Source organism: Ceratotherium simum, chromosome 17 (genome assembly GCF_057802395.1).
Source record: "Ceratotherium simum simum isolate JZ-2026a chromosome 17, ASM5780239v1, whole genome shotgun sequence".
Taxonomy (NCBI): Eukaryota; Metazoa; Chordata; class Mammalia; order Perissodactyla; family Rhinocerotidae; genus Ceratotherium; species Ceratotherium simum.
Window position 1 is genome coordinate 60,366,108 of NC_141916.1, and position 13,403 is coordinate 60,379,510.

The 13,403-nt window shown below is 49.4% G+C and overlaps 1 protein-coding gene across 3 annotated transcripts in view; it reads left to right on the top strand.

Moving 5' to 3' along the window:
* Positions 1 to 13,403, top strand: part of CACNA1C (calcium voltage-gated channel subunit alpha1 C) — a 714,534-nt gene that overhangs the window by 610,220 nt on the left and 90,911 nt on the right. For all 3 annotated transcript variants that reach the window (XM_087442974.1, XM_087442975.1, XM_004438792.3), the window contains 4 exons: positions 2,555 to 2,684; positions 3,933 to 3,992; positions 9,730 to 9,836; positions 12,888 to 12,975. In XM_087442974.1, the coding sequence (XP_087299100.1) occupies positions 2,555 to 2,684; positions 3,933 to 3,992; positions 9,730 to 9,836; positions 12,888 to 12,975 (385 nt within the window). The remainder of the gene's footprint in view (positions 1 to 2,554; positions 2,685 to 3,932; positions 3,993 to 9,729; positions 9,837 to 12,887; positions 12,976 to 13,403) is intronic.

Here is a 13,403-nt window from a genome sequence, read left to right on the forward strand (position 1 = left end):
AGCCCCTTCTGCCTGAGATGTTATTATTGGTTAATACTTTCGCCCTTACCTTTATGTTTAACCCAACAAGGTAAACAGAATTACCACTATCGTTATTGTTATACAGACAGTGTATGCTTGGAATTACCTACAACTTACCGTTGTGTTTGTCTACCAGTTTGTCATGCATTTCAGTCCATCCTGCAATAATTTTCTTTCTACCTAAAGTACACTCTTTAGAAGTTCTTTTAGTTCCTTTATGGTAAGTTCATTTGGCCTCTGTCTATCTGTAATTGTTTTCATTTCTTTTTTTTTTTTTTTTTTTTTCCGGTGAGGAAGACCGGCCCTGAGCTAACATCCGATGCCAATCCTCCTCTTTTTGCTGAGGAAGATTGGCCCTGGGATAACATCTGTGCCCATCTTCCTCTACTTTATATGGGACGCTGCCACAGCATGGCTTGATAAGCGGTGCATCGGTGCACACCCAGGATCCTAATCTGTGAACCCCAGGCTCCCGAAGTGGAGCACACGAACTTAACCACTACACCACCAGGCCGGCCCCAGTTGTTTTCATTTCTTGTTCTTGATAGTTTTGCTGTGTCCACAATTTTAGGTTGACAGGTTTTGCCCCTCAGCACGTTAACTTTATTATTCCACTGCTGTCAAGTCAGCTGTCATACCAGCTATCATTCCCGTGTAGGTAGTCTGCCCTTTATCTCTAGTTGCCTTAACATCTTCTGTTGCCTTTGGTGCTGTGCAGATTAACTACCATGTGTCTGGGCATGGATTTCTTTCCATTTATCCTGCTTAGAGTATGACAGGCATCCCAAGTCTATAGATTTATATTTTTCTTCAGTTCTTGAACAACACTAAAAACTAGAATTGGATTGCTAATTCTTGGAAAATTGCAGCCATAATCTCTTTAAATATTGTCTCTCCTTCATTCATTCTGTTCTTTCCTTCTGGTACTCCAATTAGACATATGTTAAACCTTCTTGTTCTGTCCTCCCTGTCTCTTAATGTGTCGTGCATATCTTTCATCTCCTTGTCTGTCTTTGGTATTCTGGGTAATTTCTTCAGATATATCTTCCAATTTCTTAATTCTCCCTTCAACTTTATCTATATTATTGTTTAAACTAGTTTTTATATCAACTGTTGTACTTTTTCATTTCAGACAGTTCCATTTGTTGCTTGATTTTCCAGATCCATCTGTCTATATCTAACAGTTTCTTGTGATTTATCATCTTTATGATCAAGTCCTTTATTTCATTAAATATTTCAAATATAGTTGTTCCATATTCTTTATGTGATATTTCCAATATACACAGTCTTTGAGGGGTCTAAATCACTTCTTTGTTGTTTCTTCTGATTTCCCATCTTAATGGCTTATCTTCTTGTGTGTTTAATGATTGTGACTTCAATACTTCATCTTAATTGGTGAGATTCCTGTGGACTTAAATTAGGATTGGGAAGCTTTCTTCTAGATGCCCCTTGAGGGTGTTGGCTCAGCCTGGAGTGCCACGCTCCCCTGTGCCCCCTCAAAACTGGCTTGAAATGCAGTTTCCTGACAGCAGTGCTGATACTGATGTCTGTCCTCCAGCAGCTCTGCCTTTCCTGGCTCCCTGTCACACAAACCCCAGCTCAGTGGATTTGTTTGTTTGTTTGAAGGGGATGATCATTGTAGACCACTCCTGACTCTCATGAAAGCAGAATTGCCTCAAAAGATTTGTCCTTTCCAGGATTTGGTGCTTCTGCAGCAGCAGGGTCTCTCAGAGCATTTAGTGAACTGCAACACCAGGAGCCGAGATCCGAAGGCCTGGGTTCAAGCCCTCATTCCCTCACTCTACAGGCTGTGTTTCTGGGCAAACCTCTCCTTCCTGAGTTTCAATGTTTTTATCTGTAAAATGAAGATGATAATAACACCCATATCTCCCTTCCTAGGCCATTGTCACGATGAGATAGTATATAAGACACCCTTGGCATTCAAGGATCTAATATTTGTGGTACTGTCAATGAGTGCCCAGAGGGCCACATGTGTTGTTCTTTGTATTGGGCTGAGGGGCGGGATTGAATTGCACGCGTTGAAGCTATTACACAGGAGCAAATCAGCTAGCCAGAGTGTATTCTTAGCCAGCTTCTCAGTATCCACGTCTCTGCCTGGCTCTTTTCTTCCTTATTCATAAAATATGAAGTAGATCTTATAAAGTGATTTTTTTAATGATGGGAAAAAGAAGTCCCCAAACAAAAGCCGGTTGTTAATGTCCTAGCAGTATTGGAAAATTTAGAAATTCCCAAAGGTTTCAGATGTAACCCTCCAAAATGTCAAAAGTGTACTGTTGAGTGCCAAACGTGCATGAGAACTACACAGTTCTGTACAGATGCGCATCGTAGTGGGGTCAGCAGTTGTGGTTGTCGTTACCCAGCAGCAGTGAGACTTCAGGCTAAAGAGCCCACTCCCTAAAGAAACGAGCACCTTTTGCAAGCTGAGCGAAGGGGTTGAGGCTCCTGAGACCCAGGGAGCTGCTTCCCTTGCCTTTCTGACATGTCTCCCTCCTTTCTCCTCCTCCCCATGCAGATTTCGCCTCCAGTGCCACCGCATTGTCAATGACACGATCTTCACCAACCTGATCCTCTTCTTCATTCTGCTCAGCAGCATTTCCCTGGCTGCTGAGGATCCCGTCCAGCACACGTCCTTCAGGAACCATGTATGCATTCCCTTTGTCCTCTGCACCCCTTGTTTCCGGGACTAGGACTGGGCCCACAGCTTCTGTTGTGACCTCATTGTTCAATCAAGAGCCCAATTCCAAATCTCATAGTCAGATGCACAATAATCATTTCTTTAAGAGATTAGGGCTTTGGCAGAAACCCGTCTTAGGACCACAAGCAAGTAAGAAAACATGTACCCAATGCCTCAAGCTGGCCTGATTGGCAAAGGTCAGGACTTTCATTGCCCTGTGGATGTTCCCCATGAAGCTCTGGGTCCCTATAAACTTAGTAAAGAGTAGCCACTGACTTCCTGCCTTGCTCCCTGTATACTCTGACCAGTCCTAATCATTAGTTGGGTGGGGAGCATTGGCAAATAGGTGTCAGTGATAAGGCTGACCTTATATAAAAGAGCCTCAGTGACCTTTGGTAGAGTAGAAGACTAAATTTGGAGACCCACCCAAGGCTCTGGTGAACATCATTAAAGGCTAGAATAAGAATTGCTATATCTTGAAGCCTCAAAACTTTGTCAAATCCCAACCAGCTGGGCATGAAGAGAGGAGCCCACCAATCTAAAGCCATAGCCGTGCCGAGCCACTTGGTGGTCCTGCAGACTGCTTGGTCCAGAGCTTTCTTACTGAGCAAGGTCTTAGCCCTAGCTCTGATCCACCACCTGAGATATAATGAAGCATGAAACCATGTAGCCTGCCCCCAGCCTGGGGAGGCCTCACCTGGAGGATGTGCCCTCCATGCCTCAAAGGACACAACACCAGTATAGATTTCTACCAAGATGAGAAGCTACCTGAGTCACACCAGTGTGAGTTAAGCATTTTGCATCTTCCTACAAAAAAAGAAAAGCAAACCCCACTCTCTGTCCTTTTGACAAGCATTCCAGTGTCTAATTTGGGTTTCTTAATAAACTGGATTAATGAGAAAAGCATCCAACCAGACACTGTCCAGACCCAAGACCAGCTGAGGCCTGACCTGGAAGCATCCCTCACTATCTGGGGACTTCATCCGGAGCCACTAAGCTGCCTGAGGCCAGCCCCACTTCACGATCCGATGCTGTGTTATGCCCCTCATCTCCTAACTCATTTCTGTCTCTCTCCACCTGGAAAGGCTCAAGAGATGCGTGTCGTGGTTTTGAAGTGTGATTCCTTTTCTGGTGAACATCACTGACCTCTCCCCCTACCCATTCCACTGTCCTCCCTTCTCCACTCCATCCCCACCTGTTTCTTTTTGTTTTGCAGATTCTATTTTATTTTGATATTGTTTTTACTACCATTTTCACCGTTGAAATTGCTCTGAAGGTAAACTCCGTACCCTCTCCTCCTCTTCCTGTCCTGCTCGTGCGGGCACTGGCTCTCTGCTGCTGTCTTTCGCTAACACACATGCTCCTGTCGGTGTCCAGTTCACTCACAGAGCCACTAATCCAATTGTGCTTATTTTTCAGATCCTAGGCAATGCAGACTATGTCTTCACTAGTATCTTTACCTTAGAAATTATCCTTAAGGTAATGCAACCTGAGCAACGCCCTCTCTCTGTCTCTCTCTCTCTCTCTCTCTGCTCTGTCTGCCCGTCTCTTTTCTCTGATTTCTTTCACTCTCAAGCCTGAAATTGGAAGAAGTAGTGCCCCTCGTTTTGTGCTATGTGCTTGCTCAGCCTCAGAAGCCAGAGGAAACCCACCCTCACCCAGTGCCTCCTCCTGGCCTAGAAGAGGCATATGGCTGACAGTGTTGTCACCGGGGCTGGCGCTGCACCGGTCAGCAGTGCCCCACACATGCCCCACACACCACACACGCACATATGTACACACACACACACATGTCGACACACACTCCACACATGTCCACACATGCACATATGCACACACACATCCACACACACACACACATACCCACACACACTCACACACCCACACATGTCCACACACACACACACACGCCCGACACACATCCACACACACACGCCCACACACACCCACACACACGTCCACACACACACACACACACACATGTCCAGACACACACACGCCCACACACGTGCCACACACACACACGTCCACACACACACATGCCCCCACACACACACCCCATACACCCACACGTGTCCACACACACACATATGTACGCCCACACACGCATATATGTCCACACACACACACAGACATGCCCCCACACACGTCCACACATGTCCACACACACGCATTCCCACATGCCCATATATGCACATATTTCCACACACACCCACACAGTCCACACGCACATATGTCCACACACACACATTCACACACCCACACATGTCAACACACACATGCCCACACACCCACCCACACACATGCCCCCACACACACCCACACATGTCCACACACATCCAGCCACACACATGCCCCCACACGCACACATCCACAACACGTGCCCACACACCCACACACCCACACATGTCCACACACACATGTTCACACACATATGCCCCTACACACACACACGCCCCACACACACATGCCCAGACACACACACATGCCAACACACACCCACCCGCACACATGCCCCCACACCCACCCACACCCACACATGTCCACACACACACGCCCACACACGTGCCACACACACACACGCCCACACACACACACCCACACACACATGCCCCCCACACACACACACCCCATACACCCACACGCGCCCACACATGCATATATGTCTACACACCCACACATATCCACACACACGTACCCCACATGCCCATATACACAGATATTTCCACACACACCCACACAGTCCACCCACACATATGTCCACACACACACACACATGCCCCCACACACACACGCCCCACACACGTCCACACTCACATATGTCCACACACACACACGCCCCACACACACACACACACACATGTCCACACGCACCATCTCTGGATGATCGATGACTGACCCCCACTTAGAGCTCCTTCGCTCCTCCCACGCAGAGGAAGCACCACACAAACTCCACAAGTGGAGGAGCCCACGGGGCGTGAAAGAATCACTTTGGCCGCCCCCTTGGATGCCCGTCATCTACACCGCCCTCAGTACCAGCAGCAGAAGTCAGGGCTAGGCTGGAGCGGGGCCTGTGGGACAGGAATCCCGGGCCTAATGCAAGCTGTAGGCCAGTCTGCCCACTGCGGGCTTTGGACAGACGACCACAGATCACTCCCCACCCCCGGCACCTGCTGCGGAGCCATGTTCCCGTGCCCCTTGCCCTGGGCATGGAGGAGGGAGAACTGGGTGGAGAGCTAAGCCCAGGGCAGGAGAGCCAGTGCTGAAAGCAGCTGGAGCCGCCCGGGCCTGCGAGCACAGCCGGGCCGCCGCACAGCTGCTCCGGGCCTGCGGCCCGTGCGCGGAGCCGTTCCCCTACAGCAGTGGAGCCCACCTCAGAAAGCATTGGGATGACAGGGACTTTTTCTAAGTTTTATTTCGTTATTTATATTAATGTATAATTAATATAGTACTTACATTTATTTTATTATTACTTCTAAGTTTTTCCAGTGTACCTCTGAGCCCCTAACCCAGTGCCTCACCAGGCCAGTCTGTCTGAGACATGGGTGTGAGTTCTGAGACCTGAGGACCTGCGTTTCAGCGTCTGTGCTCCTCTCAGAGCAAGGGGCGGATTGTGCCCTAACCCCAAACAGAAGGGTTGTAGGCTCGGAAGCACATCCTTTAGCTTCGTGTCTTCTTCCTGGAGACCTGCCTGGTACTCCTGCTCCTGAGGAGCCCAGGCTCTCTCTCCCCGTTCACATGGCTCATGCCACGCCCGTGTCCACGCCTGACCGTGTGCTGCACCAGCTGCAGACCTTCCTTTCCTGGTGGAAGTCCCAAGTCGTGACCCAGCCCTTTCATGGACATGACGGTTCTGTCACATCCAGACCCAGTTTGAATGGGGCAGTTTGGGGTGCCTTGCTGTGTCCCCATCCCTGAGAGGCTCCATTGTCCAGACCCCCAGCTTCTGTCCCTGGCTCTGGCTAACCAAGAGTGTTCCTCAGGTTTCCTCTTGTACTCAGAGAAGAGTGGATCTGACCGGCCCCGATTCCTGGGCTGGGGAGAGGGAACCAGGAGTTGCCTGGCTGCATTAAGATGCCCTCTGTAAAACCCCCTTTCCATGGTGAACTGATTTCTCCTGGACTCAGACTCAGGGAGGCACACAAACACCCAAAATTCTTTCCTGGGACAAGAGAAGCTCTGAGGCCCAGTGCTCAGCACCCCTCTACAGAACTTCCCTTGTGGATTGCAGTGGTGCTATTTTTCCTTCAAGGTTGCCATACAAGCAGAAGTGAAAGGTCTCTTTACAAGCATTCTCATGGCAAGATCCTTCCCTCCCTTCTACCCTCTCCTTCTACTCTCTTTGATGCTCGGTGTGCTTCTAAATATAAACCCCACCCCCCGGTACACTTCCTCAGTTCCTTCCTACCGGGTCCCTCCGCCTTGCCCACAGGCCCAGCATCCTGCCGTGGCACAGACAACAGTGGTCCAGTTGTCAAAGAGGCATTTAGTAGCAGGAACAGTTGAAAGACCTGGGGACGTTTGGCCTTAAAAAGAAAAGGCTTGTAGGAACACGACAGTTGGCCTGAATACTGCAAAGGACTGTCACATGAGGGGAGGTGGAACCAGCACCGATGAGTAGAAGTTACAGAAGATACGATGCATTTAATAACTAGAAGAGCTGCCCGGAGAGGTGGTGGTCGCCCGTGGCTGGACAGAGGGACATTCCTGCCCGTCCGGCTCAGAGTCAGTGATACTGTGTCACACTCCTTTTCTCTCCTCAGGCTGACAATACCCCCACAGTAGGCTTTTCCTGGGCAGTGACTTAGAACTTGAGGAAGCAGGAACTGGGTGGGTGGCAATCCACGAACAGGGTACAGGAAGGACATGTGCGCTGGGTGCCTGAACCTGGCTTTGTCTGTGCCTCGAATGCCACAGGGAATTTACAGTGAACGCTCCATTTCTCCAGCATCCCCTTGCCCTTTCTACCATAGCCGCTTTTCCTCTGGCCCTGCCTGGGCGTGTGCCCGCCCCTACACACACGCACACACATGTGCGCACACACGCACACGCTTTCTGGAGTGCTGGTCTCATTCTAGGTCCCCTGACAAAACTGCAGCCCAAAGTCAAAGAACAGAAGTTGGCCCTCTGAGCCCCACTAGTCCCCCACTCAAGAAATGCTCGTCCCCGAGTGTGGACGGCTGGGAGCTCAGTAGTGTCCTCACGATATCCAAGCCAGGAGCGAGAGGGATCAGACCCAGCGCCTTCTCTGAGACTGAGAGTGAGAGAGCTCAGGAAGGTGCTCAGCCTTTTGCAGGCACAGAGGCTCTTGGGTTAACATGAACTATGGGAGCTGCCCAGGTCCAGTCTCTGGGGTCCCAGATTGCCACCGAGAGACAGGGCAGCGATGCCCTCCAGATGGCAGGCCTTCGGGAGAGAAGGCCTTTTATATAACATACCCACTTCCAGAAACTGCTGCAGGACACAGGTGCCTGAGTCTCCTGTGACCCCCTGCGGCAAGAGATAAATGGAAAGAATTAGGTTGCAAGACCTATTTTTGCCGATTTCCCCTGTGTTTGCTTTTGAATTGCTCTGCAGACATGTGCCTTGGGCATGCTCTGATTCCAGAGAGAGAAACTGGACCCCAGACTACCAGACTCGGTCTCTCAGCCAGCAGCTCCAAATTTGTCCGTTTGGCTGATGCTTCATGGCCCGTGGCCCTTCACAGCTCTTAACCTGGAAATCCGCTGGCCTTGAATTCAAGTCAACAGAATTGGAAAGGCTGTTTGTTGAGCACCCACAGTGGCTTTATACCAAGCTCTGAGGGAGGTAGTAATAGCCAAGGCCTGTCACAATCGTTGTTATCCCCTGTGCTCCCCTTTTAGTTTTCAAAGGTCTTCCCCATGGTTTTCCTGTAGGTGCCTCACAAAGCAGGGAAGAGTATACCCACTTTATAGACGAGGAAACCAAACTTCCCTCATACAGAAGAATCCAGAATTCAAATCCAAGCTATCTCGCCCCTCAGTTCTCCACAATGACAGCTAACATTTACATAGGGCTCGCTATCTGCAGGATAGTGTTTTACATGTAAGAACTCAACTGATGCTTACAACCCTATAGGGTAGATATTATTATTACCCCCACTTTTCAGATGAGGAAACTGAGACGCAGAGAAGTTAAGTAACTTGCCCCAGGCAGACAAATAAAGTATGATGGGGTTAGGATTCGAACTCAGGAGGCCTGGCCCCAGAGCCTGTGCTCTTAATCCTTGTACCACATCGCCCCTGTGAACACACAGCATTGGCCCTTAAAGAACATGCAGTCTAGAAGCAAGACAATAGAATTGAACTTAGAATATTTGGCACAGATGGTAAGCACTATTTCAGGCTGGGAAGTGGAGGGATGCTAATTGCCGGTTATTGGTAGATCTTCTCTCGCCGGCCATTAGAGTGACTGACTGTCCCAGTTTGCCTGAGGCTAGGGTGTTGCCCAGGACACTGGACTTTCAGAACTAAACGGAAAAAGTCCTGGGAAAACCAGGATGGTTGGTGACCAGACTGGACATGCCCCAACTTATGCCTCAGCTGGCCCTGAGGGTAGATAGAATTTGGAGAGACAATTGGGAAGTTTGCATACAAGGGAAATCTTGGGCAGCATCAGCAAAGGGCCCCTCGGGCTGGAGCCATGGACATGGGATGAGGAACAGTGGAAAATGAGAGAGGGATGGCAGCCAATTTGAAAGGGCTTCAAATGTAGGACAGACGAGTGAGGCGTGGCCTGGTAGGTGTGAGGAGCCACTTATACATCTGGAGCTGGGGGAGTTCTTTGATGGTGGTTTAAACAGTTGCAGAAGCCTTCTCTTGACACTGCATCGCCTTCTGCAGTCCTGCCTGCCCCCCATTCCCCTGTCACCTCCCTGCTCTTCAACTGGGCCCTGCCTAAGGGATGCTATGGGAGCAAAGGGTGGTGCGAGGGAGTCTCTGGAGCTTGGGCAGGAACCACTCATGCTTGTGTTTCTCTGTGCCTCCCTGCAGATGACTGCTTATGGAGCTTTCCTGCACAAGGGCTCTTTTTGCCGGAACTACTTCAACATCTTGGACCTGCTGGTGGTCAGCGTGTCCCTCATCTCCTTCGGCATCCAGTGAGTAGGGCTCCCTCAGCCTAAGATGGGGGCATGCAACTAGGAATCGGTGTCAGAGAGGACAATCAAGACTCTGGAGGGCCTTCCTGCACGGCCACCAGTGTGACTGTGCTGGGAATGGGGTGGGGCCTCTGACTTGTACAACATAGCGGCTTTGATTTCTTGTGTCCCTGTCCTCAATGGTGTGACACTTGGGGTACGTTTATCCAGCAAGAATATGTGTAACTATCTGGATCTTGCCCTGACAGGCAGGGCTGGGCCCAGGTGTAATGAGAGGAATGTCTCCGAGGCTTTCCTACCTCCTCCACCATGTGCCAAGCGCCCTTGGCTGCCCTCCGCTCCAAGGGCCTGCCATTGCCATGACCTGCCCTGATCTCTCCCATCCATCCTCCATCCCTTTCTCTCACCTCTCTCTCCAGTCAAAGCACCTGATGAGAGAGAGAGGGAGTGAGCCAGAGAGAGAAGTTACTGATTCTCGATCTTGGCTGCACAGCGGAATCACCTGAGCAGCTTTAAGAGAGGCCTTTGCCTGGATTCCTCCCCCAGAGTGTTTTATTTAATTGGTCTGGGATACAGCTTGGGCCTTAGGAGTTTTAAAAGCTCTCCAGGTGACTCCACTGTACAACCAAGGTTGTGAACTTGCTCAAGTTTAAGAGGATCTGGTTGCAAGTTTCTTCCAAGTTCTAATCGCTGATGATGTTAACCCTGCACTTTCACTTTCAAAGCACTTTCTGGGGCCAGCCCAGTGGCACAAGCCATTAAGTGCGCGCACTCTGCTTTGGCGACGCGGGGTTCGCAGGTTCCAATCCCAGGCACACACCGACACACTGCTTGTCACGCCATGCTGTGGCGGTGTCCCATATCAAACAAAGGAAGATGGGCACGGATGTTAGCCCAGGGCCAATCTTCCTTGGCAAAAAAAGAGGAGGATCGGCACTGGATGTTAGCTCAGGGCTGATCTCCCTCACAAAAAAAAAAAAAGCACTTTCACATACACGTTCTTCTGTGGTCCTCCCAAAAAACCTGTGAGGTAGGCAGGGCAAGTGCAGTTACCATCATTTTATAGATAGGGAAACTGAAGTTCAGGACATGAGACTTGCCCAAGGTCACACCAATGGCAGAGAAAAGGCCCTTCCCAAGAGTGTTTTCATGGTCAGCCTAGAAAGAGTGGAGATGGGGACATTAGGAGTGAGACCCTTTTCTGTGATCATCAATTAAATTACCCGAAACTCTCCGCTTGGGAGCCTGAAGGTCTAGATTCTAATCCCAGTGCTACCACTCAATCACTGTTTAACCTTGAACAAAGAATTCCCCGCTTCAGTCTGTGCTCTCCCCATCTGACCTTTAAATTCCTTCCATCATGATTCAATGCAAACGGACTCCCTCCCTGAGATACTGGGATAGATAGGAATGCCCTCTGAATCCTTTGGAATAAAAGAGCTGTGAACCAGAGAAATCAGATCTTTCTACCCGCTCCCTCTCGAGCACATCATCCTGACCACGTGCAGGATGAAACCAGCACTTGCTGACATGTCATACGTTTTTAGGTCCCAAGGTGGGTATAAGGTTCGCTGAAAGCTTGAGAGGACATCTCACTCAGATGGTTAGCGTGTGAGGGTTGGGATACCCTTCAGAGTTGGTCACCAATCTGGCGTGGTGAATCAGTCCCACCTGGGTTGATGGATAACTGCAGAAACCATGCAGGCATCCTGCCGAGGGGCCTCTGGGAGGACCTGCACCCTAGTGCCTCCTTTCTGCCAGGGAATAGCAGTAGCCTGAGGCTCCGAGAAGTTCTGGCATGGCCCTGGCATCCCGAGTGTGTATAATCCATTCCTTCAAGTCCTGCATGTGCTAGAACCAGACGGGTTTTACATATGAGTGTAATGGGCAACTACCTACGACATGAGTTTGGAGATGAACACCAACATATCTCCTCGCCATGCCCACCACCGGCAGCCACAAGGCCTGAAGTTCCACCATTTGTATAGTATTTCTTCAAGTTCAGTGATATCTTCATTCGGCATAATAATAAAAGCTACCATTTACAGACAGTCCTCGACTTACGATGGTTCAACTTACGATTTTTCAACTTTACAATGGTGCAAAAGCAATACACATTCAATAGAAACCATACTTCGAATTTTGAATATTGATCTTTTCTCGGACTAGTGGTATATGGTGTGATCCTCTCTCATGATGCTAGGCAGCAGCAATGAGCTGCAGCTCCCAGGCAGCCCTGTGATCACGAGGGTAAACAACCAATACACCTATACAACCATTTTGTTTGTCACTTTCAGTACAGTGTTCAATCAATTACATGAGATATTCAAAACTTTATTATAAAATAGGCTTTGTTAGATGATTTGCCCAACTGTAGGCTAATGTAAGTGTTTTGAGCATGTTTAAGGTAGCTGAGGCTAAGGTCTGATGTTCAGTAGGTTAGGCATATTAAATGCATATTCGATTTATGATATTTTCAACTTACAATGCGTTTATAGGGACAGAACCCCATCCTAAGTCAAGGAAGAGCTGTACTCAGTTTGTAATATGTGCCAAGCACACTGCTAGATGACTCACATACATTTTCTCATTTAATCCTTGCAACAACCTTATGAGGTGATTACTGTCCCACTTGACAGATGAGGAAACTAGGGCTCAGAAAAGTTAGGAAATTTGTCCTCAGTGACTTGGCTGGTAAGTGGCAGAGCTAGGGTTTGAATTCAGGTTTGCTTCATCTAAGTTTTCTCTCTTTAACACTACAAACGCCCCCCTCACTAGCACATTATATTGCTAATGACTCATGGTGAATCGCTTTTCATATTATTTACTCAACAACAGAAAAGTCCCAGGGTCACAGGCAAATTCCAGGCTCTTTTGGGGAGGGAGGTGGGGGCAGAGAATGGTCCCAGGACAAGAAAGTCCCCCAAACAAACTTTACATTTTCTCAAGTTTGCCTGGAATTAGCCTGACAGGATGCCTCCTCACCACATGGTTTCTTGCTCCACCAAAAGCAGGAGAAGCTTACTCCCCTGCCCTGTTTCTGTCTCTCAGGTCCAGTGCAATCAACGTTGTGAAGATCTTACGAGTTCTCCGAGTCCTCAGGCCCCTGAGGGCCATCAACAGAGCCAAGGGGCTAAAGGTGAGCTGGGTGGGCCTAGGTGGGGAGCATCAACCCAGCAGGCATCAGCTGGTCTGTGGGTTGGTGGAAGCTAAGTGAGGGGAGGGATGGGCTAGAGGGAGGAGATATGGGCAGCCCCAGTGGCTGCTGTGTGGGAGCCTGGACTCTCCTGCCTACACCTCCAGTTCCACTTCAAGTCCTGGTTCCAAGATGAACAGAACAATGACAGTCATTCAAAATCTGAACTCCCAAGCAAAATGTTTGCAAAAGAAGACTCGCACACAAACCCAATGCCCCCACATGGTGAAGAGGTCCCTATATTCCTCCCCCTATAAAATGGGACCTTTGCAGGGCTTTATCCCTTTGGTCACCTAGAGCCCAACGGAGGACTTTGAGTTCCACTGGGGTCCATCACCATGTGACCCGGGGAAGGTGTGTTGCCTCTTTGA